The sequence below is a fragment of the Pygocentrus nattereri genome, chromosome 1 (genome assembly GCF_015220715.1).
Source record: "Pygocentrus nattereri isolate fPygNat1 chromosome 1, fPygNat1.pri, whole genome shotgun sequence".
Taxonomy (NCBI): Eukaryota; Metazoa; Chordata; class Actinopteri; order Characiformes; family Serrasalmidae; genus Pygocentrus; species Pygocentrus nattereri.
In genome coordinates this window covers 22,769,489-22,793,794 of record NC_051211.1, presented here as the reverse complement: position 1 = coordinate 22,793,794, position 24,306 = coordinate 22,769,489, and the positions used below count along the sequence as shown (strand labels likewise).

General features: G+C 40.1%; 1 protein-coding gene across 1 annotated transcript; it reads left to right on the top strand.

Annotated features, from left to right (window-relative positions):
• The first annotated feature begins 1,687 nt into the window (after window positions 1–1,687).
• On the top strand, window positions 1,688–24,249 carry LOC108440895 (cytosolic phospholipase A2 gamma-like). Its single transcript, XM_017720088.2, has 15 exons — window positions 1,688–1,707; window positions 2,958–2,985; window positions 3,602–3,713; window positions 4,888–5,030; window positions 6,525–6,726; window positions 7,532–7,637; window positions 8,873–9,013; window positions 12,159–12,239; window positions 13,102–13,212; window positions 13,303–13,428; window positions 15,853–15,888; window positions 16,491–16,574; window positions 18,051–18,205; window positions 23,778–23,943; window positions 24,048–24,249. The coding sequence occupies exons 2-15, from the start codon at window positions 2,960–2,962 to the stop codon at window positions 24,224–24,226; spliced, it is 1,668 nt and encodes a 555-aa protein (XP_017575577.2). The 5' UTR covers window positions 1,688–1,707; window positions 2,958–2,959; the 3' UTR covers window positions 24,227–24,249.
• The last annotated feature ends 57 nt before the right edge of the window (window positions 24,250–24,306 follow it).

Genomic DNA, 24,306 nt, shown 5'->3' with positions numbered 1-24,306 from the left:
GCTGCTGGTCTCTAGGGCTGTATTGGGCAAATCTGTGCAGATGGAGGCTGAGCTGCTGGTCTCTAGGGCTGTATTGGGCAAATCTGTGCAGATGGAGGCTGAACTGCTGGTCTCTAGGGCTGTATTGGTATGAACTGTAGGCCAAGTATTTAAAGGCTTGTAACTTCACGTTCCCCTGGAAAGAAGAGACACGGACGTTTGGTACTTCCTCTGGCCAAATGCTGCTGCTACAAAGATATATTCAGAGAGTACTTGAACAGCACGATTTAAATGAAACGGCTCTATGAATAAGTGAAATGTATTATCATGTCATCATAATATGATCCAAGATAGTGGTAAGTTAGTGCACTGTGACTACTTTGGGTCCTAAAAATATGGGGCTTTTGTTTATTATAAACTATTTGCAAACAATTCCAAGCAAGATGTGCATCAGAAACACTGGTGAACATGTCTGTCATCACCAGATCCTGCTTGATATCAGATAACAGAGTTCAGGGGTAATAACTGATGGACTGTCTTGGATAAATTGCATGTCGCTGCTGGCCAAGAGGTGAAGCACTGAAAACAATATGGTAAATGCTCAAGGATTTCACAAGGCTGAAAGTTAACCCTAGCTGACTGGCACTACCACCTCTTCTACTCTCCAACGTCTACTCTCTTGGCAGTAAACTGGACATCTCAGACCACAGCTAACTTTCCAGCATGAACTCAAATACTGCTGTGTTTTTCTTTTCACAGAAAAATGATGCATTTCAGATGCTCCCATTCACCTAGAGAGGCTAACAGCATACCATGCCGACATGGTAGCAGCCTTGTCTGATAAGACCTATGGTGGTGGCATGTGTGTTTATACTAACGGCAAACAGTGCAGAAATGGTGCTACAGTAGTATTGAGTTGCTGGACTACCTTATGATTCTAATTATGCCAGAGAGTTTGCTACTGTGCTGTTAGTTGCATTGTACATTCCATTCAGCGCTAACACCAGGGAACAAACTCTGAACTGCTGAACAAACTCTATGGGGATGTCAGTAAATTGAAGACTGTGCACCTTGACGCATTATCAGAGACTTTAATCATGCGAATCTTATGTCAGTGCTGCCTAAATCCTATCATGACACTGATTTTGCAATCGGCTGCTCGGACCCCATCTCTCCACAAACCTCTGATTAAGTGTGCCAAGCTGGTTATGAAACAGGTGCAAATGTAGTCCGAGGGGCCGTCGTGGCACTTTAGGATGGTTTTGAGCACACAGACTAGAACATGTTTGGGGAGGCTGCTACATACAATGATTCGACTAATTTGGAGAAATCCAAATTACAGCATCCATGACTGATAACATGATTTCATGACTGACAGCAAACTTCCCCTCATCCATCCTCACTGTTCTACAGGGGAATACCAGAAAGCATCCTGACCAGCTGTCCAATCCAATTACAGCATCCATGACTGATAACATGATTTCATGACTGACAGCAAACTTCCCCTCATCCATCCTCACTGTTCTACAGGGGAATACCAGAAAGCATCCTGACCAGCTGTCTTGTATGGGAAGTTGAGATAATGAAATCAAGAACAAAATTCACCTCACTGTAGCATTTCCTTTTCTCTCAAACACGCCCACAAACACTCCTGCTATAAATTCACAAGCACTCTAAAGCCCTCATTACTTTGTTTGTTTATAATCTGCAGCATCTACAAGGTAGAAGGTATGTACTTTTTATTACACTGTTTTCCGCCTGCAGTAGCAGACATTAGGAACTACTTTACAGTAATTACAGAAAAATATAAAAGAACACAAACTGTTTTTAAGTTCATTGCATAATGTTTATTGCATTGCTGTGTAATTATTAGAATAACTATGTACGTAGCACTATTCATAAATAAAAAAATACAGGTGCTCACCTGAATAAACAATTAAACAATAAAAAAAAGCAATATGGCAATGAATTACATTAATTAATGAATTACATGTCTGTTTAATACAAAGCTTAAAAATATTGGTAAGACAACAATTACACATATAAATAATAGAATGAAATTAATAGAATGAAATATATGATACACATATTTATGTATGTAAAATGGTATGTAGCCGGTGCATAATCTGTCATATTTTTACAGCACAAAAATTGAGAAGCTGCATCATGAGTTTCACATTTGAATAAAAACATGTAGTTTTCGCACAATTCACATGTTAAAAATGGGTTATTGTAACCGGTGGGCATTGAGACCACTACCACCAGTTAACAAAGATACTGCACTGAGGATTTTATTCTGATGACGGAAATAAAGCAGTTGTTTAGTTTTGCTTAGTGAGTCTGCTTCTCCTCTCTCCTCTCCTCACCCTCTCATATGAGACAAAAGTCAAAATGATACAAATCATATAGCAAAAATAACAATATATAATGCATTAATTATTGTTCAAAAAACAACAGCTGATTAATAACAATAATAATTATGTGGCTTTGTATACAGAGAAGAAGGGCACATACAGCATAACCATTAAGATATCTGTAGAGCTCCTCACCTCATATGAAAAGAATAAAGAGAATAAGCTTAGCCTTCTAGTGCACTGGAAGGAACATGCTGTGTGGTGTCAGCAATATGCACATGAATATAATTCACTCTAAAATTGACCATCAGGAAAATATGATAGAGCACAGTTGCTGATAATGAACCCAGGAATGAACCCAAGAACTGAAACTCCTCCCTCCTTATATGAGACAAAAGTCGGAAGGGGAGGAGAATTAAGACAGAAAAAAGAGGAAAGGGGTGTTCAAAGGTCAGCTGCTCAGCACCAATACAGGCTTAGTTAATATCACTACATTGAGAAGTTGTGATTTTATTTAAAGCACTGCAATCATCTGGCTCCACAGATCATTTTGACTCATCTAAAGCCGATCCCGTGCTCTCTGAAGCTTCTCACATTTGTGCTCTTCTCACTCCTTTTTTTCAGAGATGACGGGGATCAGAAGCTCTGAAAGGTATTTTTGCTGTTTTTTTTTTTAATTGAGCCTCTTCAACAACAAACCATTCCACTTTTTTATTTGGATCTTTTTGTTTTCTATTTTATTTTGTACAACCTTTTTACATTAAAAAAACTATGCTTTATTCATGTTTTAGTGACCCCTTTGTTTGTAACTACAGGGCATCAAACAATAAAATACCATGCTTATATAATTTTTGTAAAAAAAAAAGTTATATGTAATGTTTTTCATTACAAGAGCTTCATTATTTTTGAGACTATCTTGAGATTTTTGAACACAAACTGTTATTAACATCCAGGTCCTTCCACTTTTGTGCACATTTCTGCCTAACATAATGACCAAAATGCCTTCAATACACTAAATCAAGCTAGTTAATCATTTTACAGCTGTAGATAGGTACCAGTCTAAATAGCATGTAAAAAACAGTGCAACATTATTGGAGTCACGTTTGTTAGTGTAGTATGTAAAGAATAGACGTGTGCTTGGTATGCTGTCCTAAAAGGCTTCCCTAGTGAAAAATCGCCCTAGTGAAAGGCAAGAGTCTCAGCACATTGTTATTGTTAATGAATAAAAAGTATTACCTGTTAAAATCACTGCTGTGTAATGTGTGTAGCTGTGAGGTGAGAATTGGTCACTCTCTGAGTGAATCTGAGAGGCAGCATTTGGCTACGAGGAGAGAGACTGTTCTACAGTGTCTGAAGCAGCTTGGAATATCCTGCAGTGAGGTAAGTCATACTCTTTCATATTTAACCCTTAGTTTGTTGTTCTGTGCTGCACTACACTATGTTACATTACACTGTGATACATTATTACGCTTTTTGTAATATAATTACTTACTTAAGTCCTTAAAATGATCAAAACCAGATGCATTATGAATAGTTACACTACATTTCCAAAATTATTCACTCACAATCCAAATAATTGAATTCAGGTTCCAATCACTTCCATGGCCACAGGTGTATAAACCAGCCACTTAGGCCTACAGACTGCTTCTACAGACATTAGTGAAAGAATAGGATGCCATCTGTGCAACAAGTACAGCCGTGAAATTTCCTCACTACTAAATATTCCACAGTCAACTTTCAGTGGTATTATAACAAAGTGGAAGTGATTTGGAACAACAGCAGCTCAGCCACGAAGTGGCTTGACTGGCCTGCACAGAGTCCTGACATCAACCCGATAGAACACCTTTGGGATGAGAGCGGAGATTGTGAGCCAGGCCTTCTTGTCCAACGTCAGTGTCTGACCCCACAAATGTGCTTCTGGAAGAATGGTCAAAAATTCCCATAATACACACTCCTAACCCTTGTGGAAAGCTTTCACATAAGAGTTGAACCTGTTATAGCTGCAAAGGGTGGGCCGACATCATATTAAACTCTATGGATTAAGAATGGGAGAACTCACTCAAGTTCATATGCATGTGAAGGCAGACGAGCGAATACTTTTGGCAATAGTGCATATTAGTGTGTTCAACATTTTGCAGCAGGAGTGGATTTAGAGTGTGGGGCTTTAGGCAAGAGACAGGAATCTGGAGTGTCACAACTGTCTATACTGCAACAAATTGCATATTGGCAAGTCTTAAATCTAGTCAATATATATAATATTTCTCTTTTTTGAGATTGTTCTAAGAATATTATGAGATTATTTAATTTATTTCTGGACTTTTTTTTTCGCTTAAGTAACTTCATTAAGTGGAATTATCTCACTGCACTGACAGATGCTTTTGGTTGTAATGAATAATGAGATCCCAACATTAACAATAGTTTTATGTATGGTCTGCTGAGCCTGTGCAGCACTCTGCTCTGGCCCTAGATGGTTACCCACTCTACACTGGTGATGCAATTGATGCACAGCTGTTGTTTGCCTCAAGTGTTTAAGATGTGTGTTTCAAAAATGCAGGATGAGGTGCCTAACATTGCAGTCCTGGGCTCTGGTGGTGGTTTGAGAGCTATGGTTGGGCTGCTGGGATCACTGAGCCAGCTGGAAGAAGAGGGACTGCTGGACTGCATCATGTACCTGAGTGGAGTTTCAGGATCTACCTGGTACTGATACATTTTTCAGTTACTTATTTAGGTCCATACATTTGTACTAAATATGTTTGTAAGTTGAAATATCAAGGCTTTTTGATGTGGTTTATGGCCTTTATGTTAAACCATATGGTCTCATTCTTATAATGAGAGTTTGATACAATCCATACAGTCCATATATGAAAACTAAGCTGTAAAAACAGCTCATTTTGTATTCACTACTTTTTATACCATGAAAACCAACATGTTTGCATGCATCCACCTAGTCAGTTTAGCCCCATCTATTTACACTGAAGTTAAAAGGAGTGTTTCAACCCAGGTTGCTTTTTGAACAAGGCAAAATACAGGACAGGCAATCAAAAGCTTTACATATATCAGTCTTTGAGGCACAGTAACAAAACAGCTGGTTTAATTCTAAGGAATAAAGAGGTTGCAGAATGGTCATGCAAATATAAAATATAACTGTTTTTGATACATAAAATCACACAAGTGTAATAAGTGGATCATAAGGGAAAATGTATACATGAAAATAAAACAAGCATATGTGTCTTTTAATGCATCTTAAAACACAGTGAACTTGTGCTAGTAGGATAAAAGTACCATTTAAGTACCAATTTTCTTTCAGATTTTATTATTATTTATTATAGTCACTATGATTAAGGATGGCTGCCCCTTCAGAAGAGCTATTGGGCATTAATTAGCAACTTAATCATTATCTAATAGATTGTTAAAAGTAGAGCCTGGCTGATTATGGCTGACGATGATCAGCTGTGCTCACTCATTTTAGGGAGAGCTCATACATGGCTCTGTGCTCAGTCGTGAGTTCATGCTGCCATGTGCATCTGTCTCTTGCCAAGCCAAGTAATCTTTGGTATTGCACTCTGCTTTTGAGTAAAACCCACAGTGTGAGTAAAAAAAAAACTTCTTTGACAATGCAGTGATAACCCAGCAGTAACACACTTGTCAGTTCGAGCCTTGCTAGGTGCAACCTTATTCTACTTTTTTTCCTCATGTTCTTGAGCTCTGCTGCTCCGCACGTGTCTGCCTTTGTGCCTTGTAGGTGGCTTGCCCTGGTAAATAACAGGTTTACTAATGCAAGGATCTCTAGTTTGATCCATACATGGAGACATATTTGCCACCTCATTAGAGGTTTAAAATATGAATAGAGCATTTTTAATCTTTTATCTATAGTTATTATATTTTTACTATGCAACTAATTCAATGCTTTCAAAATAACAATTGAGAATTTGGATGTTACTAAGGAAATGATTATTAGCTTAAATTGTACCATTCACTAAAATGTACAACACTGAATATGATGCTTTTTTTTATAAGGGTGTTATTATATAGTGTTACCACTTAAAACTGTTGCACTTCACAGCCATGTTAAGGCAGCATTTTACTGAATTAACTGCAAAGAACACCCAAATGATGATTACAGTATTTCAATAATGGCACCTGGATCCGTTAACTGAGTAAAACACTGTCTTATCCATCTGTTCTCTGAAGGTGCATGGCATCATTATATAAAGAAGCAGACTGGTCTACCAAACTGGTGACTGTGAAAGATAACATTGTCCGAAGGCTTGCTGATGGCAGTGTCAGCTGGATAGAGATGCATACAAAACTGGCAAAATACTTTTCAGAAAAAGACAACTTCAGCCTGACAGATGTGTGGGCAGCACTGACTGTATCTAACATGGTCAAAGAGGTAAGAATATTTTTTCTGGCACTTCTGGCAAATACCTTTGTTGTAAATATATTAGTGAAGGTTAGTTTTGCAGTATTTCCACATACAAAGAATATAAATAAGCAAATAACCTAAACAAATAATAGACATGCACTTATAGCTGTTGTTGTATTATGATTTACAGTTGTGTGCAAAAGTGTGGACACGTGACACGTCAGATGCGTTTTGTGACAATAAGTTAACACACCTTCTGCACATGTTTAATACATAATTACAAAACTCGGCAAATAAACAGAAATGTGACCAGTGCCATTGTGGCCAGTTCCCGCAATTCTAAAAAGATCTTTTATGCCAAGTCATACTGTGGTAACATTAATTCATTAAAGAATCCAGAAAAATGAATCCTGTCTAACCAAAAATGTACAATGGGGTCCAAATGTCTGACCTCCATTTTAACCTGGAAACTTTTGAATTTTAAACATTTTAAAACAAAGAAAAGTTTTAAATATTATTAAAATTTAAGCTAATCTGTGACACTGTCTTTGTTTTTTAATTTTATGTCTGCTACTGAAGCTCGTGTTCAGACAGGTGGATTTAATGTACTCATCAGAAGCTTTTGCACAAACTTGTGGCGTCCAGCTCGAGTGCACAATGTCCTTAATGCAAAAGCAGGGTGTACCAATTACTAATAAATTCATGTTATGAAACTGTAATTTGTAATGAAAATGTTGCATTAAAGTAGAAACAGAATATAGAAGCATTTTCAATAGTGGTCTCAGATTTCTGGACCCACTGTAGTAGTCTGTATTTTCTGTATTTTTCACAGATTGATGAACACAAACTCACAGAGCAGAGAGGCAACTACACCAATGACCCGTATCCCATTTACACTGTGATTGACAAGTGGTGTAAATGTGACAGAGTGAATGCAGGTAATTTGCTGGGTGTGTGTGTGTATGCATGGTTAAAGGGAAAACTTTACTTAAAAAGCATCTTTATAACACATGCATAATCTTAGATAAAAACTTCATAACATCTTCATGAATATTTCAATCAACATTTATAAAGCATACATGTGTTTCATGTTAATAAGGACTACTATGTTGTTTTACAGAGAGACCTACTCAAAATAAAATTCTTCGCTTTTGTTTAAGTTTGAAAAACCATATTATTTTCAGTGAAATACTTCATTCCTGGACAGCCCAAATAAAAATGACCTCCCTTTACCCCTTTGGGCATTAAGAGCTTTGACACTTTTGATATAGTCACTTTTCACATCTTATTCACATCTCTCATTTGTATTTTGCACTTCATTATTCTTTCTCATTTTTACCCTGTGCCAAAAGAATTACCTCAACAGTCAATACATTGTTGAGGAAAACGTTTCCAATGTTTAATCATCTTGGAGTTAAATGCTAGCACTATTAGTGATGTTCTGCTTTGCTTATGGCATTGGAGAAGGCACATGCATAATTGTGCATTGGTTATCCCATTTAATTGACAATCTTTAAGGTGAAATGTTGCACTCTTGTCCCAAGGATTCATAAATTTTGTTTTGCCCTTACCTCAAAAGTGATAGAAGTTAACCAGACTGAATGTATGTTATGTGAATATTATGGCCCTGTAAAATTCCTTCAGGCAGGGGTCCCACCACCATAACAACATTTAGTCAAATAGTTGTTCATAGCATAGTTATGAATAAATTACTTTCCATGTAGTAAAATGGCATGCGACAAATACTTACGAAAAAAAAAGTCAAAATCATGCATGAAATGTGCCTCAGTGTCAAAGCCCTTAATGACCAAAATGATACAGTGGGGTCATTTTTATTTTGGCTGTCCAAAAATAGGGCATTTCACTGAAAAAATTAATAAAAATATGGACTCTGACTCGGATAAGCAGATGACAATGGATGGATGGATGGATAAAAATAATTATAATTAATATATCTTTTTTTTTTCAAAATAAAAAATTAGGAGTTTTATTTTGAAAAAACATGTCTTAGTAAAATGACAAAGTAGTCTGTATTAATATCTTGTAAAACATGAATACTTTATAAATGTTGATTTAAACATTCATGAATATGTTTTGAAGCGTTTATATAAGATGTTATGAATGTGAAGTGCAGACACCCTTCAAGTAAAGTGTTACCAATTTTTGTTTGTAGATCCTTGGTTTGAGATCACTCCAGATGAGTCAGGTTATTCTCTCTCTGGAGCCTTTGTGGATTCCTCCTGTTGGGGAAGTCTGTTTGAAAATGGGAAGAAGATTAAAGACCAGCCTGAGATTGACATGCTGTACCTACAAGGTAACAAACACTATTTCAACAAACATGTTAAAATACTAATATGGCTAATATTATCACAGTCACATGGCTACATAGCAGGAACAGTTCTTTGGCTATGGCCACTGAGTTGGCTTTTCTCAGTGGCACCTCCTCCAGGCCGATATGTAGTTGGTCCCCTAGCTGGATTTTGGTAACTGACCTACTATGTCTGTTTCTATCAACTCAAAAGGGACCCCATCGATAAGGGCAAAGGGGCAGCTTCTTAGTGGAGGTAAGCTAAGGGACACTGCTGGCAGGAGTTCGTCACTTCCTCGTGAAAGGATAGTCAGTAGAAATGGTACAGGGTGTGAGTGAATGTATTTTGTAACAGGTAGTGATGAGCCAGGTGCATCACATTGTGGATATAATAAAAGAAATTATACTTCACCGCAAAATACATGCTGTATGTCCGCACTGAATGAGGGATGCCATCGATAATTATATTTTTTGGCCACTAATCTCCCACTGTTCCCTTGCAAAGCCACCCTCCACCCAGAGAAAATAGAAGATTTGTGGGTCTGTTGTCTGTTTGCCATTCTCATCTTCCTCTCAAGCTTCCAGGTTAAGCTGGTTTTTAGAGTGGGGCTTGAAGGCAGAGCTTCGTGTCCTCCAGAGCCCCGTTTGAGGTCAGGGTAGTCCTTACCCACCAGTAAAAGAACAAGCTGGTCTGGAACCAAGCCTATGCTGATGGTCCACTGCTGTCTGCTCTCACCCAGTTATATCCAAGCCATGGGAAATGCATGCCACTGTGCACAGAAGACAGAGACAGCTCTTGCCAGAGGATCGAATCCAGGGAAACTCAGAGGATTGGGCTAGGGTGACCGTGATGCTGGAATCCCTGAGGGCCTGAACTGCCCACCCATCCAGGATAAGTGTACAAGTGGGTTCTTTGTCTCCATTCCCACTGTGATGGCTACATCTCATGATCCAGGCTTTGGAGGAGTGGAAGGGCATTCCAGGGTCATGTTCAGTGGGCATGGGCTAGTTGAGGGGGCTGTGTGGGATAGCGCAGCATGGGAGCTAGTTCTTCTCGGGCAGGGGATCAACATCTCCTGGTTTGCACTGTAGCTGGGTCTATTCCCACTGAAAAGGAGGGAGGGGATTGTATCATTTCTGATGGGTCAGTTTGTTTTTGCCACACTCTATTGTTTCCATTATATCGCAGGGGTTTTGGGACTTGCATTCTTATCTTCAGTGGTAGAGCCCACAAGAACCGTTTCATGGCCACTTGCTAGGTGATCTCCAAGGAGGTCCATATCTCTTGCTTAAGCCACCATCTGCTGGCAGGGAGACTGGCTGGGCTTATATCACCATCAGCTATACTCAGCAACAGCGGCCACAGAGCTCAGCTTCATCCAAGTCATGAATTTAGACCATGGAATCCATCAAGTTTCTGGGAAATACCATTTCCTAAGACCTGAAGCGAGAGACCAATATCAACTCCATTCTCAAAAATGCCCAGCAGAGAATATATTTAATGCAGCAAATGAGGAAATTGGGTCTGACACAGGTGCTGTTGAGCATGTTGTAGAGGAGACTGTATGGCACTGCATCTCATTTTCTTCACTGGGATTTTTTTGTCTCCATTGCCAGGACACTTCATTTCTCACTTGAAAGGGCACTTAAGAGGGTACTTTAGAGCTTTTTCATCAGAAAGACACCTGTAGGAAACAGTTTATCTCATTTTGAGGGCACTTATATGCAACCACACCACATTTTCTCTTCTGGTGGGGCATCCAATAGGAAACTTCCCCACATTCTCACACATGTAGGAATACTCTTCATGGCAATTGGGCCCAGAGTTTTATTATTTAAGAATAGTTCAACCAGTTTTCCGTGAATTCCTTGTTGTTGTAGTTACTGAATAATATGCATTAGTATATAATAAGCCTGGGATTTTAATGGGGGCTCATGTGCTGTCCCTCTCTCACTCACTGTTCTTCTCGCCCTGCCGTGGTGGGCTCCAGCTTCCTCGGGGCCTGGGGGATGGGCATATGCCATAGTAATGATTTTAATATTAATTACATTAACAACTGAAATCCTTGGTAAAGATGGCAGATGGTCAGATTGGTGTACAATTCAGTTGTTGCCTAAAGTGCTCCTGGTGTTTTCCAGCCCTGCATTTTTAGGTGTTTCCTTCTTCCAACTAATCAGGGCTCAATTTCCCAAAGCAATCTTAGAGATAAGATTATCCAAACTGGTAGAGAGAGTGTACATTATAATACCCACTCTACCAGTAAACAATCATCTATTTCCTAAGGTAAACGTCTTGGTAAACACTGAGATCAGTGGACAAATTCCATGATTTTCATGTAGATGATTGCTGTTTCTGTTCTTTTTAAGAAGTAGATGTCAGCACATTACTTTACTTCTTATGTAGCAGTTTAAATGCATATTGTGCATAATTATTTTTGAATGTTTCACTGAAGCATTGTTAATAATTGTTTAATATTCTTTGCGACCCTTATTGTAAACTTGTCTGCACATATCTTAAGAATCACTTTGTAAATGCACTAAAACATTTCAAAACATTACATAACCAGTATATACTGTACATATGAATTAGATATATACTTGACATGCCTGGTATACCTGACATATGTGTAATTATAACTCTGTGCTCTTATGCATTTGTGAAATGTAATTAAAGGCAGATATTTAAGATTTAAGAAGATATATTTAAGATTTTATTAAGAATTTGTTCAGCATTATTATATACTTCAATTTATTGTTCATTAGTGCTTAGTTCTTATTGTCCCAGTTGTTGGGTTACATTAATTAACACATTAAGCTGCTTAATAATAACTAAAACAATACACATCAGCATTACTATCATTAGTTAATGTTCAAATGAAGCATCATTTGACCATTTAGTAAGTTAGGTCTTATGTCTATTATTAGTTAATGATTACTGGCTACATTACTTAGCTGTTTAGTAAGTATTACTCATTTAAGTACTGTTAATTGATGTACACTTCTAGTAAAGTGTTTGCTATTTGTGTAAAGGGTGCTGGAAAGTGCGTGCTCACTAGTCATGCATGATCAAAGACCACATTTAAATCCATTTTCACCAGGTTTTCTCAGTCCTGTTTTTTCACGGACTTTCTTTTTTTTGGAATTTGTACAGGCCTGTGTGGCAGTGCCATCGCAGATATGGAAGCAATCCTCAAAGAGATTTCTAAGAAACTACAGTGCCTAAAGGGGATAAGTATGAACCTCCCTCTATTTAACAACCTTCTCATCCTCTATTCCCCATTTACTGAGTGTAACTCTTTTAGTTAATGAGTGCTAAGTAAGGTCATAGTGTGCAAGATCAGAACCATCAACCACAGGACGATAGTTAACAACCCACTAATCATGAAGGTTGGGGTGTAATGAAATACATATTCAGCACAGACACTAATATCTGCATTCAGTCTGAGTTTACATTTTGTAAAGGCAGTAATTAGAAGACAGTTACCTTTAAAATTTTAGGAGAACACATACCCTCTAAGTTTTATAATTGTACACCATCTTTAAAGAAAACACCAACAATGCATGTTTATGAACTATTTCAAAATTGACACAGCATGTAAAAGCTTACTCTAAAGAAGACCTCAAAAAGCCTTGTTTCTAAACACTGAACTTCCTGCTAAAGCCTGAATAGACTGATAAACCAATGTGCTGAACCAGTTACAATCTGAATGTTAGTAAACTCTTTTGAGGGGTTATGGAGCTGAACACTACTCAGCAGTGGACATGTTCTTGAGTGATAAGCTCAACTTTGGTATTGCATTGTACAGGACGTGTGCATGTGTTTTCCGTAGCAAGTTACATACATACCATTTTTAGTTTGGTTATTGGGATATGGTGATGGTTGGCTAGTTGAAATGGTGTGTATGCTCTATTTGCTATGCAACACATACAACAAGTTTAACAGAAAGTTTAAGTAAAACAAATGTATTTTTCTGTGTCAGCGTGCACTAGTGCCAAAAAATGGAGTGTCCCACTCAGGCACAAAAGGGCCAAAGTTAATTTCTCACTTTCTTCTTTTTTTTTTTGTTTTTCTCTTAATTTATCACAAACACCAGATGGGCAGAAAGGCCTCCAGGTGCTCTTAACACTTGTGAAACTAAACATTTCTGTGTTAAGAGAAGAGGATGCAAAAGATCACCTCAAAAGCTTAGAGGACCTACTGAAAGGTTGTACTCACCAACATATCCCATAATCAATAGAATACATGTCAGTTTAACTTCTTCAACTTTAAAAAGCTACTGATATTTTTTTTTTAGATAAATGTGAGGAAATAGAAAGGATGAATCTTTGTCTAGAAAAGCTGTTGACACCAGAAGGGATGATCTCCAAGACAGAACTGAAGAAACACACCATGCATGTATGCAGTTCTCTCACTGGGAATGGTGAGTAGAAGTAGTGAGTAGTGAGTAGAACCCTTTTACTGCTGCATTTTAATGCTTTTTTTTGCACATGTTGCTATGCTAACCCTGATGGTTAACACATTTGAGTTACCCAGATCATCCTGTCATTTGATAATAGTAAAGGAATTCAGTTACTGTCAGCTTTGTAGTCTTAAAAACTGGCATACATGAATTTCCCCAAAATTACTTCATTAAAACGTTCTTAAGAATGTTTGTTAAATACAAACTGTTTCCAGAAACTCTTCTGAACCATGATAGCCATGTTTTGATGCATGTTCTGGCTGCTGCTACTCTAAAACTTCACAATGAAAAGACATTGCAGCCATTAAAAACTTGTTCTGGGGGGACCATGTCCCCAGATCCTCCAGTGCAGGCTTAGCCCCTATTTCCATAAAGCCCCTGATCTACAGCCTATTTGAAAAACATATTAAATTATTAACATTGTTCAGTCAAACAGACTAAAGTCAGTATATACAGTGTTTGGTAGGAAATGTTGACTTTTTTGCCTCTGTTTTGCTAGCCTACATGTCTCCACTTGTATTGGGGAAGTGATTGTTATCATGGTTGTGTGTGTTTAAAAACAGGCTGAAATTGCAGATTTTATGCCTGGCAGGAACCTGACAAGACAGAATATTTAAAATGAATGTTCAAGTGTGAGTAAATGACCATGGTATTGGACCGATACCAGCGCCAGTGTTGATGCATCCCTAATCACAGTCAGTTATATTGTTAATAATAGTTGTCATTGTAATATGGATTTTTTTATTTATATAAAAATCTAAACATCTATCTCCATGTAGAAATTATATAATATTATATTATACTGTGAACATTTCTTGTATTAGTGTTGCTCTTATTGCTGAACATTCATGGTGCAAATAATGAACAAACATAGAATATATTAAAAACAAATGATGTTTTATGCTATTTTATGAGTGAATAACAAAAATGAATTAATTCAGTAGTTACTGTCCAAGTAAAAATGGTAGATTGAATGAATAAAGGTCAGTGGCGCTATTGATTCATGAGTGACTCAATATGTCAAACCATAATGAAATCAGTAGAGATAATGAATAGACACTGGAAAATGAAATACAAAATTAGACAAGCAGAAACCGGTGTTTTTCCACAAACTGGCTGTCTAGATCACATCACCATCCCACCTCTACTGTATTAAAATACAGTAGATTTACGCATCGTAGTGGGTTACTAACATAAAATACAGTCTATCAGGGAAGTTAAAGATGAAGTTTTTTAAAACAAAGTACAAGAAAATGCTGCAGACCAGATGAAATTAATCAAATTATCACAGCAATCTACAGAGAAAGTAGGAATATAGAGCATCCTCCACAGATGGCAATGGACAGCATAGTATAAGTGTAGAACAACAGACCTTTCTCACAGTCAGTGCCTCAGCACATCTGGCTGTAAATAGTATTACTACTATAGTGTAGTACTATAGTAATAGTACTAATCAAACTTCTGCCTGTACCAATTGACAGAGCAGTAACGGAGGGTTGCTGGCTTTCTGCCTCCCTCAGAAATCTGTCTTCGGCCTTAGCATGGTTAATAGCAGGGCACTTGGTATGTCTGGTATGTCCCTACAACATTGACAAAATGCTAGTTTGACTTGGCTGAAGGGCATTGGGCAAAATTTGAAAACATTTGAGCTTTGAATGACCCTACATGCTTAACAGAGTCTGCTTAACAGAGAGTTCAGTAACTGTGCATTTACACTGCTCCAGTGCATCAATGTGCTGCAAGGTATTCCATTCATTTCCAGTGGGAAGTGTCGATTCCACCAGACACGGCCATATACTGCGTGATGGACGCAGCATAGCGAGTTTGGGGGATGTGATATTTGAATGGTGGATTATTTTCTGTCCACTCACTGATCATGCTATTAGACACCCCTACCCTGTTGGTCGACCTTATAAATGTGTAGTCAGACAGTAGATCATCTGTTGCTGCACAGTTTTTGTGGGTCAACCTCTAGTCCTTCATCAGTGGTCACAGGCTCAGGATGCTGTTGGCTGACATTTTCAGTCCAGCAGTAACACTGAGGTGTTTAAAAATTCCAGCAGCATTGCTGTGTCTGATCTACTCATACCAGCACAACACACACTACCCTAACACACCACCACCACATCAGTGTCACTGCAGTGCTGAGATTGATCCACCACTCAAATAATAACTGCTCTGTGGAGGTCCTGACTACTGAAGAACAGGGTAAAAGGATGCTAACAAAGTATTTATTCATGTGCGAGTTTGTGATACTTCAGTTAACAGTTTCGCTATTTTTAAGCACGTTAATGAAGTAATTTTGAAAAATGAACACAGAATGAACAGCACACCAAAAACATCTGACATGTTGCTTGATTGTTCTGATTAGTTTTTTTTTTTCAGATCAGCCTCCTGGAGCACACAACTCTCTGCCTAAAGGTGAAAACATGTTCATTCTGTTTGCATATTAGGCTGGTCCTTAAGCATATGACCCCTGGTGTTATGATTTATCTTAATTAGTCTTAATTTAATCTTAGTTAATCTTACACTTTTTTCCATGTCCATTTAACTTATTCATCAGTTTTCCATCAGCTCATCTTCCCTCATTCATGAAATATCATAACACATTATGTTCTTAGTGATCTATTTAATATGTTCGTTAATGATCTGTTCCCTGTCACTACTATATTAGTTAATGTTATCATATTATTATATCAGTGAACCTTAGTTATAGTATTGGTGAATCTGAGATATTACATTAGTTATTAGTACAGGAAAACTACTGTAGTAGACTGTATTTAGAAATATTCATTTTAATTAATTAATTAATTAAATAAATATTGATTAATTCATTAAAACAGTTACAGTTCTACACATTTTCAGTAATGTACTTGTTATGGTACTTTCAACAATTCACTACAAAAATCTCAGCTATGGGAAGCTTTTCAATTACTTTACCACTTATTGTAGCCTAAAGGTTGAATGTATTAGAAATGTATAACCTTATGTTGTTTTATTTTTATTTATTCTTATTTTATCAGATCTTTGTATTTTTGCAAAATCCATACTGAACGTTTTGGGCTGGATTTGGGGAACCACTTATAATTACCTCTACCGAATGAAAGGTGGGAAATTACTTGTAATTGAACGTTGAAAGAATATATATTTTAACTTCACAGAGATATACACTCACTGGCCACCGGCCATTAGGTACACCTTGCTAGTAAAACATTGGACCCCTTTTGCCTTCAGCACTGCCTTAATTCTTCGTGGCAAACTTTCAACAAAGTGTTGGAAACATTCCTCAGAGATTTTGGTTGGTTATTTGAGTTCCTGTTGCCTTTCTATCTTCTCGAACCAGTCTGGCCGTTCTCCTCTGACCTCTCACATCAACAAGGCATTTTCATCCACACAACTGCCGCTCACTGGATATTTCCTCTTTTTCAGACCATTCTCTGTACCCTAGAGATGGTTGAGCGTGAAAATCCCAGTAGATCAGCAGATTCTGAAATACTCAGACCAGCCCATCTGGCACCAACAACCACGGCATGTTCAAAGTCACTTAAATCCCCTTTCTTCCCCATTCTGATGCTCGGTCTGCACTTCAGCAAGTTGTCTTGACCACCTCTACATGCCTAAATCCATTGAGTTGCGGCCATGTGATTGGCTGATTAGCTATTTGTGTTAACAAGCAATTGAACAGTGGCCAATGAGTTTAGATGGCCTTTGCTATGGCCCTGTAGTTTTTCTGTTTAATAATGTCTGAAAACTTTAGGACACTTCACCTTCACCATGACTGCTACTTGTTGTGTGAATTCTTCCTAATCAATGGCAATGTCTTTTATAATGACACCAGCTGTAAATTGCATAAATATGTTTAATATAGAGGATCAATACTTTTTTCCTAGCATTTTCCTTTTTTAAGCATATCTTTGATTATACTTATGAATATGTTCAGCCATGCATATGTGGAGACCTGACTATCACACTTATATGAGCTTGCTGGTCATCCCATTCCAAAACCATGAGTATTAATATGGAGCAGCCTTCCTTCACAGCTATTACAGCCTCCACTCTACCAGGAAGGCTTTGCACAAGGTTGGAAGTATATAAATGTGTTACTATGCTGGGCATTAATCTTACCTTTCATTGGAACTATGGGGCCGAGGCCAAACCCTGAATATCAGTCCCAGAGCATTATCCCTCCTCCACTAAACTTTACTGTTGAAGGACACGGGCGAAAAAAATATACTATAAAACTTTAAATTATTTATTTTACAAGCACCTGCAGACTAAAACATAGAGAGAACTATTAAAATGTATTTCACAAAGTACAGAAGCACAGTCAGTACTAATAAAGATGTTATAAAGTTAAAAATGTGACTGACAATAAGCTAAGTACACAGACAAAACAGACAAAACTTATGCCAGAGACCCGCTTCCTTGCACTTAAACAACATTCTAAAAGTTCTAGATACCCTTCACTCCAGATAGCGCAGCAGTCAAGGACAGAAAAACTATAATAATCAATATAACTAAAGAATAATATAATGAAGCAGTGGGAGAGCCTAAAAATATGTGTTGTTTGACTGTGTCATCAGTGGAAGGTGTTGACCCCAGTGTCCTTGACTCAAAGACAAGAGATCATGAAGATGCTGGACTGTTACTCAACTCACCCTATTTCTCAGTGCTGAGAAAAGAACGAGACATCGACCTCATCATTTCCCTTGACTTCAGTGCAGGAAATCCCTTTGAGGTACTACACACACACACACACACACACACACACACACACACACACACAGTGAAAGCAGCATTTTGTGTACTTTTACACAAGTGGTTATGTGATTTATTTGTACACTAGTACCCTATAATCAATTTACAACTTTACAGTAAGTTGAAGGTGTACCTAAAGTAAAACAAAAGTAAGTACTTATTTGATAGTGGCAGTTTGGCTGGGATTCCTGATATGTACTTCTATAATTCCTCCATCCATCCATCCATCCATCCATCCATCCATCCATCCATCCATCCATCCATCCATCCATCCATCCATCCATCCATCCATCATCTTCCGCTTCTCTGAGGTTCGGGTCACGGTGGCAGCATCCTGAGCAATGAGGCCCAGACCTCACTTTCCCCAGCCACTTCCACTAGCTCCCTGGGAGGGATTCCGAGGCGCTCCCAGGCCAGCTGGGCGATATAGTCATGCCAGCGTGTCCTGGGTCTTCCCCGGGGTCTCCTCCCGGGTGGACTTGCCTGTGACACTTCCCAAGGGAGGCGTCCAGGAGGCAGCCTAACAAGATGCCCGAACCACCTCAACTGGCTCCTCTCGACGTGGAGAAGAAGCGGCTCTACTTTGAGTCCCTCCCGGATGACCAAACTTCTCACCCTATCTCTAAGGGAGAGTCCAGACACCCTGTGGAGGAAACTAATTTCGGCCACTTGTATTCGCAATCTCGTTCTTTCGGTCATTACCCAAAGCTCATGACCATAGGTGAGGGTGGGAACGTAGATCGACCAGTAAATCGAGAGCCTTGCCTTATGGCTCAGCTCTTTCTTTACCACAACAGACCGGTAAAAGAGCCCGCTTCACTGCTGACCCAGCACCAATCCGCCTGTCAATCTCCCGCTCCCTTGTACCATCACTCGTGAACAAGACCCCGAGATACTTAAACTCCTCCATTTGAGGCAAGAGCTCATCCCCGACCCAGAGAGGGCTCTCCACCCTTTCCCACGTGAGAACCATGGCCTCGGATTTGGAGGTACTGATCCTCATCCTGGCCGCTTCACACTCGGCTGCAAACCGATCCAGTGAAAGCTGAAGTTCACGGCCTGATGTCCATAGGACCACATCATCTGCAAACAGCAGCGATGTGACCTTGAGGTCACCAAACCGGACACCCTCCATCCCCTGACTGCGCCTAGAAATTCTATCCATAAAAATTACGAATAGAATCGGTGACAAAGTGCAGCCCTGACAGAGTCCAACTCTCACTGGGAACAAGTCTGACTTACTGCCGGCCAAGCGAACCAAATTCCTGCTTTGTTTGTACAGGGCCTGAATGGCTCGTAGCAAAGAGCCATGTAACCCGTACTCCTGAAGCACCTCCCACAGAATACCCCGGGGAACACAGTCAAATGCCTTCTCCAAATCCACAAAGCACATGTGGACTCCCGTGAACCCTCCAGAATCCTGGAGAGGGTAAAGAGTTGGTCCAGTGTTACACGACCAGGGTGGAACCCGCACTGCTCCTCCTGAATCCGAGGTTCAACTATAAGCCGGATTCTCTTCTCCAGTACCCCTGCATAGACCTTACCAGGGAGGCTGAGGACTGTGTTCCCCTGTAGTTGGAACACACCCTCCGGTCCCCCTTTTTAAAAAGAGGCACCACCACCCCAGTCTGCCAATCCAGTGGCACCACCCCCAATGTCCACGCAATGTTGAAAAGGCGTGTCAGCCAAGACAGCCCCACAACATCCAGAGCCTTGAGGAACTCGGGACAGATCTCATCCACCCCTGGAGCCTTGCCGCCAAGGAGCTTTTTAACTACCTTAGCGACTTCGGCCTCAGTAATGGATAAGCCTATTCCCGTGTCCCCAGACTCTGCCTCCTCACTGGAGAACGTGTTGGTGGGATTGAGAAGGTCCTCAAAATATTCCTTCCACCACCCAATGATGTCTTCAGTCAAAGTCAGCAGCACACCATCTCCACTATATACAGTGCTAGTGGCACACTGCTTTCCCCTTCTGATTCGCCTGACGGTTTGCCAGAATCTTTTCAGAGCCGACTTAAAGTCACTTTCCAAGGCCTCACCGAACTCTTCCCACACCCGGGTTTTTGCCTTGGCGACGACTGAAGCCACAGATCGCTTGGCCTGTCGATAACTGTCAGCTGCCTCTGGTGTCCTACAGACCAACCATGCCCGGTAGGACTCTTCTTCAGATTGACGGCATCTCTCACCTGGGGTGTCCACCACCGGGTTCGGGGATTACCGCTCCGACAGGCACCAACTACCTTGCGACCAAAGCTACAGTCAGCTGCTTCAACAATGGAGGAGCGGAACATGGCCCATTCTGAGTCAATGTCCCTCACCTCCCCAGATATCAGGTCAAAGTTCTGACGGAGGTGTGAGTTGAAGATCAATCTGGCAGGTTCTTCTGCCAGACGTTCCCAGCAAACCCTCACTATACGTTTGGGTTTGCCTGGTCTGACCGGCATCTTCCCCCACCACCTGATCCAACTCACCACCAGGTGGTAATCAGTTGACAGCTCAGCTCCTCTCTTTACCCGAGTGTCCAATACACATGGCTGCAAGTCCGATAACATGACTACAAATCAATCATTGAACTGCAGCCTAGGGTGTCCTGGTGCCATGTGCGCTTATGGACATCCTTGTGTTCAAACATGGTGTTCGTTATGGACAAACTGTGGTTTGCACAGAAGTCCAAAAACTGAACACCACTCGGGTTCAGATCAGAGAGGCAATTCCTCCCAATCACACCCCTCCGGGTCTTACTGTCGTTGCCCACGTGAGCGTTGAAGTTCCCCAGTAGGCAACTCCACCATGGGCAACTCCAGAAAAGAAAAAAGCCCAGCCCCTCTCAAGGAGATTGTACCCAGAGCCCAAGCTGTGTGTTGAGGTGAGCCCGACTATATCTAGCCGGGATCTCTCAACCTCGCGCACCAACTCAGGCTCCTTCCCCGCCAGTGAGGTAACGTTCCAAGTTCCAAAAGCCAGTTTCAGCAACCGAGGATCAGAACGCCAAGGCCCACGCCTTCGGACACTGCCCGATCCACAATGCACCGAACCCCTACTCCTGCCCCTCTTATCAGTGGTGGGTCGATGGGAGGTGGGACTCATGTAGTTCCTTCGGGCTGGGCCCGGCCGGGCACCATGAGTGAATGCCCGGCCACCAGACGCTCGCTGGCGAGCCCCTCCCCCAGGCCTGGCTCCAGGGTGGGGCCCCGGTAACTCTGATCCGGGCAGTGTACACAGGTCCTGCTTTCTTGTTTTCATAGGGGTTATTATGGATCACACTTTGTCTGGACTGTCACCTAGGACCAGTTTGCCATGGGAGACCCTACCAGGAGCTTTTGCTCCAGACAACATAGCTCCTAGGATCATTCAAGCACACAAACCTCTCCACCACGATAAGGTGGTGATCCATGGAGAGGTCTATAATTGCAGTGAGTAGCACGTTGCAGCACAGCAAGGAGGGCCTGGGTGGGCGACCAGACTCCTCTCTGTGTGGAGTTTTCATGTTCTCCCCGTGTCTGCGTGGGTTTCCTCCAGGTTCTCTGGTTTCCTCCCACAGTCCAAAGACATGTGGTTAGGCCAGTTGGACATGCTACATTGCCCCTAGGTGTGAGTGTTAGAGTGTGTGTGATTGTGTCTGTCTGTCTGTCTGCAATGGACTGGCGACCTGTCCAGGGTGTATCCTGCCTTCCGCCCGAGGACCGCTGGGATAGGCTCCAGCACCCCCCCCACGACCCTGAGGGGGAAGCAGCTTAGAAAATGTGCGTGTTGTGTTACCATAATGCAGAGTTGACAGTTTTCCATTAAAAAAATATAGGCATTCTCATCCTATCCTGACAAATTAATGTTGCAGCTTATTTTGTACACCATGAATAAGCTACAACCTGTCATGGTTCAATGTTCTAAAATATGCTAATCAGAGGATTACAATGTGATGACAGGAAACTTACGGCTACAGAACATGGCTGCACTAATGTAACTTGTTAGAGATGTTTGGATTGTGCAGTTAGCATTAGCTGATGTCATAACAACTACTAAAAATCCATGGTCAAATCTTTTTACACATCAACATTACATATATCAGTGTAAGAGGTAAAATATATTACATACAGATACATTTTTTGCTTAGTTTACCCATAAAATAATATTCTGTCACAATAAGTGACTTAATGAAAAGTGACCTTTCAGCCTATTTTTTGTGCTTACAATGAACTTGTCAACCTACCCTAACAAGGTCAGAATATAGTCCAATTATAAACAGTTAAGGTATCCATAGGTGCACGATACCATTGGTGGGTGGTGCAATTGCCCCCACAGGATGCTTAAATTTAGTTCCAATATAAATTTAATATTATAAATTTCTGTGAATACATAAATTAAACATGAATTAATGGCCTTACAAAGTTTATAGTATATTTGAAAATCCACTTTAACATCAACTAGTCAACATTTCAGTTTAACAATCAAGTGCAACTGTGAGGGGTTTGCTAAGCAATACTCCCTCCTGAACCACCAACACAATCTCAGACACCCCACTACAGTTTTCTGTCTAAGAGCTTCTCATTACTCTGATAGGAGAAGTATGCATTCATGGAATCCTGCATTAGCAGTGGTAGCATCAGCATTTTGGAGATGACTGTCGGGAGGACCATTATGTGGATTTTAGGATAATAAGTGTCTGAACACAAGTGCACTGTCTCTGATTGCATCCAGTTTGTGCATTGCACTAGCGAGTTGGTACCGTGTTGCTATGGATACTGGTTCTGCCCCCACTGAGCTACAGCACAAGTGGACCAGCAGTGACAGACTAGCTAATGTTATCTCCTTTACTTGCAGGACCTAAAACCTAAAAGCCTGCTGTTCCTGGTCCAGAATGTTTTTGATCAGAATCAGTAAACCTCAGCTGTAGTAAGAAACTTTCTGGGTGCTCAGATTCATGAGTAGGTTGTCTTGTAAAATTGTATGAGAATTGTAGAGTATGGCATGACTTGGATAGTTATATGATAGATATGATCGCTAACTTAGCAACTTTTGTAAACAAAACGCTGACAGTGCCCCTGAACAAAGAGCTGTTGGGGAGCCGTAAGAGCTGACTCTTACTTCTTAGCTGGGCTAGTTGATGTGTATCACTGAAAAGAAAAAGGTCAATCACTACTTTATTCCCTATTCACCAAAGGTAAAACCACAATGTAAAGAGTAGTGGGGTTTGGAAAACAGGAGGGAATTTGCATAGTTGTGCAATAATTTTCTATGCCATTTGTAGCAGTTTCTTGGGCATAAAATACCACCACCACATCAATGACACTCTGTCCTTCATCAGTGGTCACAGGATGCTATTGGAAGGGTATTTTTTTCTGGTGGACTATTCTCAGTCCAGCTATGACACTGAGGTGTGAAACAGGGCAAAAGTAACTTTGAACTGTTGTTGACGTTTGAATTAGTGTAACTGTTGCTGGAATTTACCTGGGTTGTCCAGTGAAAACAATATGTTCTTGTTTTCATATCATCGTATAATAATATATTTACAGGATTTAATAGTAAACAAAGAATTGCATCTTTTTTTGGCAGACAGTGGTTCATGCTTCTAAAAAGTGCAAAGAACTTCAGATTCCTTTCCCTGAAGTTGTTGCACCAGCTGAAGATACAGAACCACAGGACTTCTATGTGTTTAGAGGATACAGCAAAGCTCCGACTGTGATCCACATCCCTCTTTTTAATGCTGTTAACTGCAAAGGTAACTCCAGATTATTGACTTTAATGATAGTTTACTGTACCGTGTGTATTGTGAAGTAACAGAAATGCAGCAGCGCACTTAACAGTTGGTGTTCATTTCCTCAGGAGAAATTGAGAAGTGGGAGAAAAGCTATCAGACTGTTCAAATGAGCTACAGTCATGAAATGATCACAGATCTTCTGGGAAAAGCTGGATTAAACATCAAAAACAACAAGGAAAAACTGCTCAAGGAGATTGAAAATGTTATCAAAAAGAAGAAAATTTCCAAGCTTGGAAAAATCTGACAAGTAAAACATATTAATATAAACACTCCAGATATCTAGATCTGAGTGATCCGTATGTTTGGTCACACTTTATTTTGATA

Excerpts from the sequence above, each read along its gene's own strand:
- LOC108440895 (XM_017720088.2), top strand. The coding sequence starts at position 2,960 with ATGACGGGGATCAGAAGCTCTGAAAG. Across the intron at positions 2,986-3,601 it reads GGGATCAGAAGCTCTGAAAG|CTGTGAGGTGAGAATTGGTC; the intron begins GTATTTTTGCTG and ends TAATGTGTGTAG. Across the intron at positions 13,429-15,852 it reads CAGTTCTCTCACTGGGAATG|ATCAGCCTCCTGGAGCACAC; the intron begins GTGAGTAGAAGT and ends TTTTTTTTTCAG.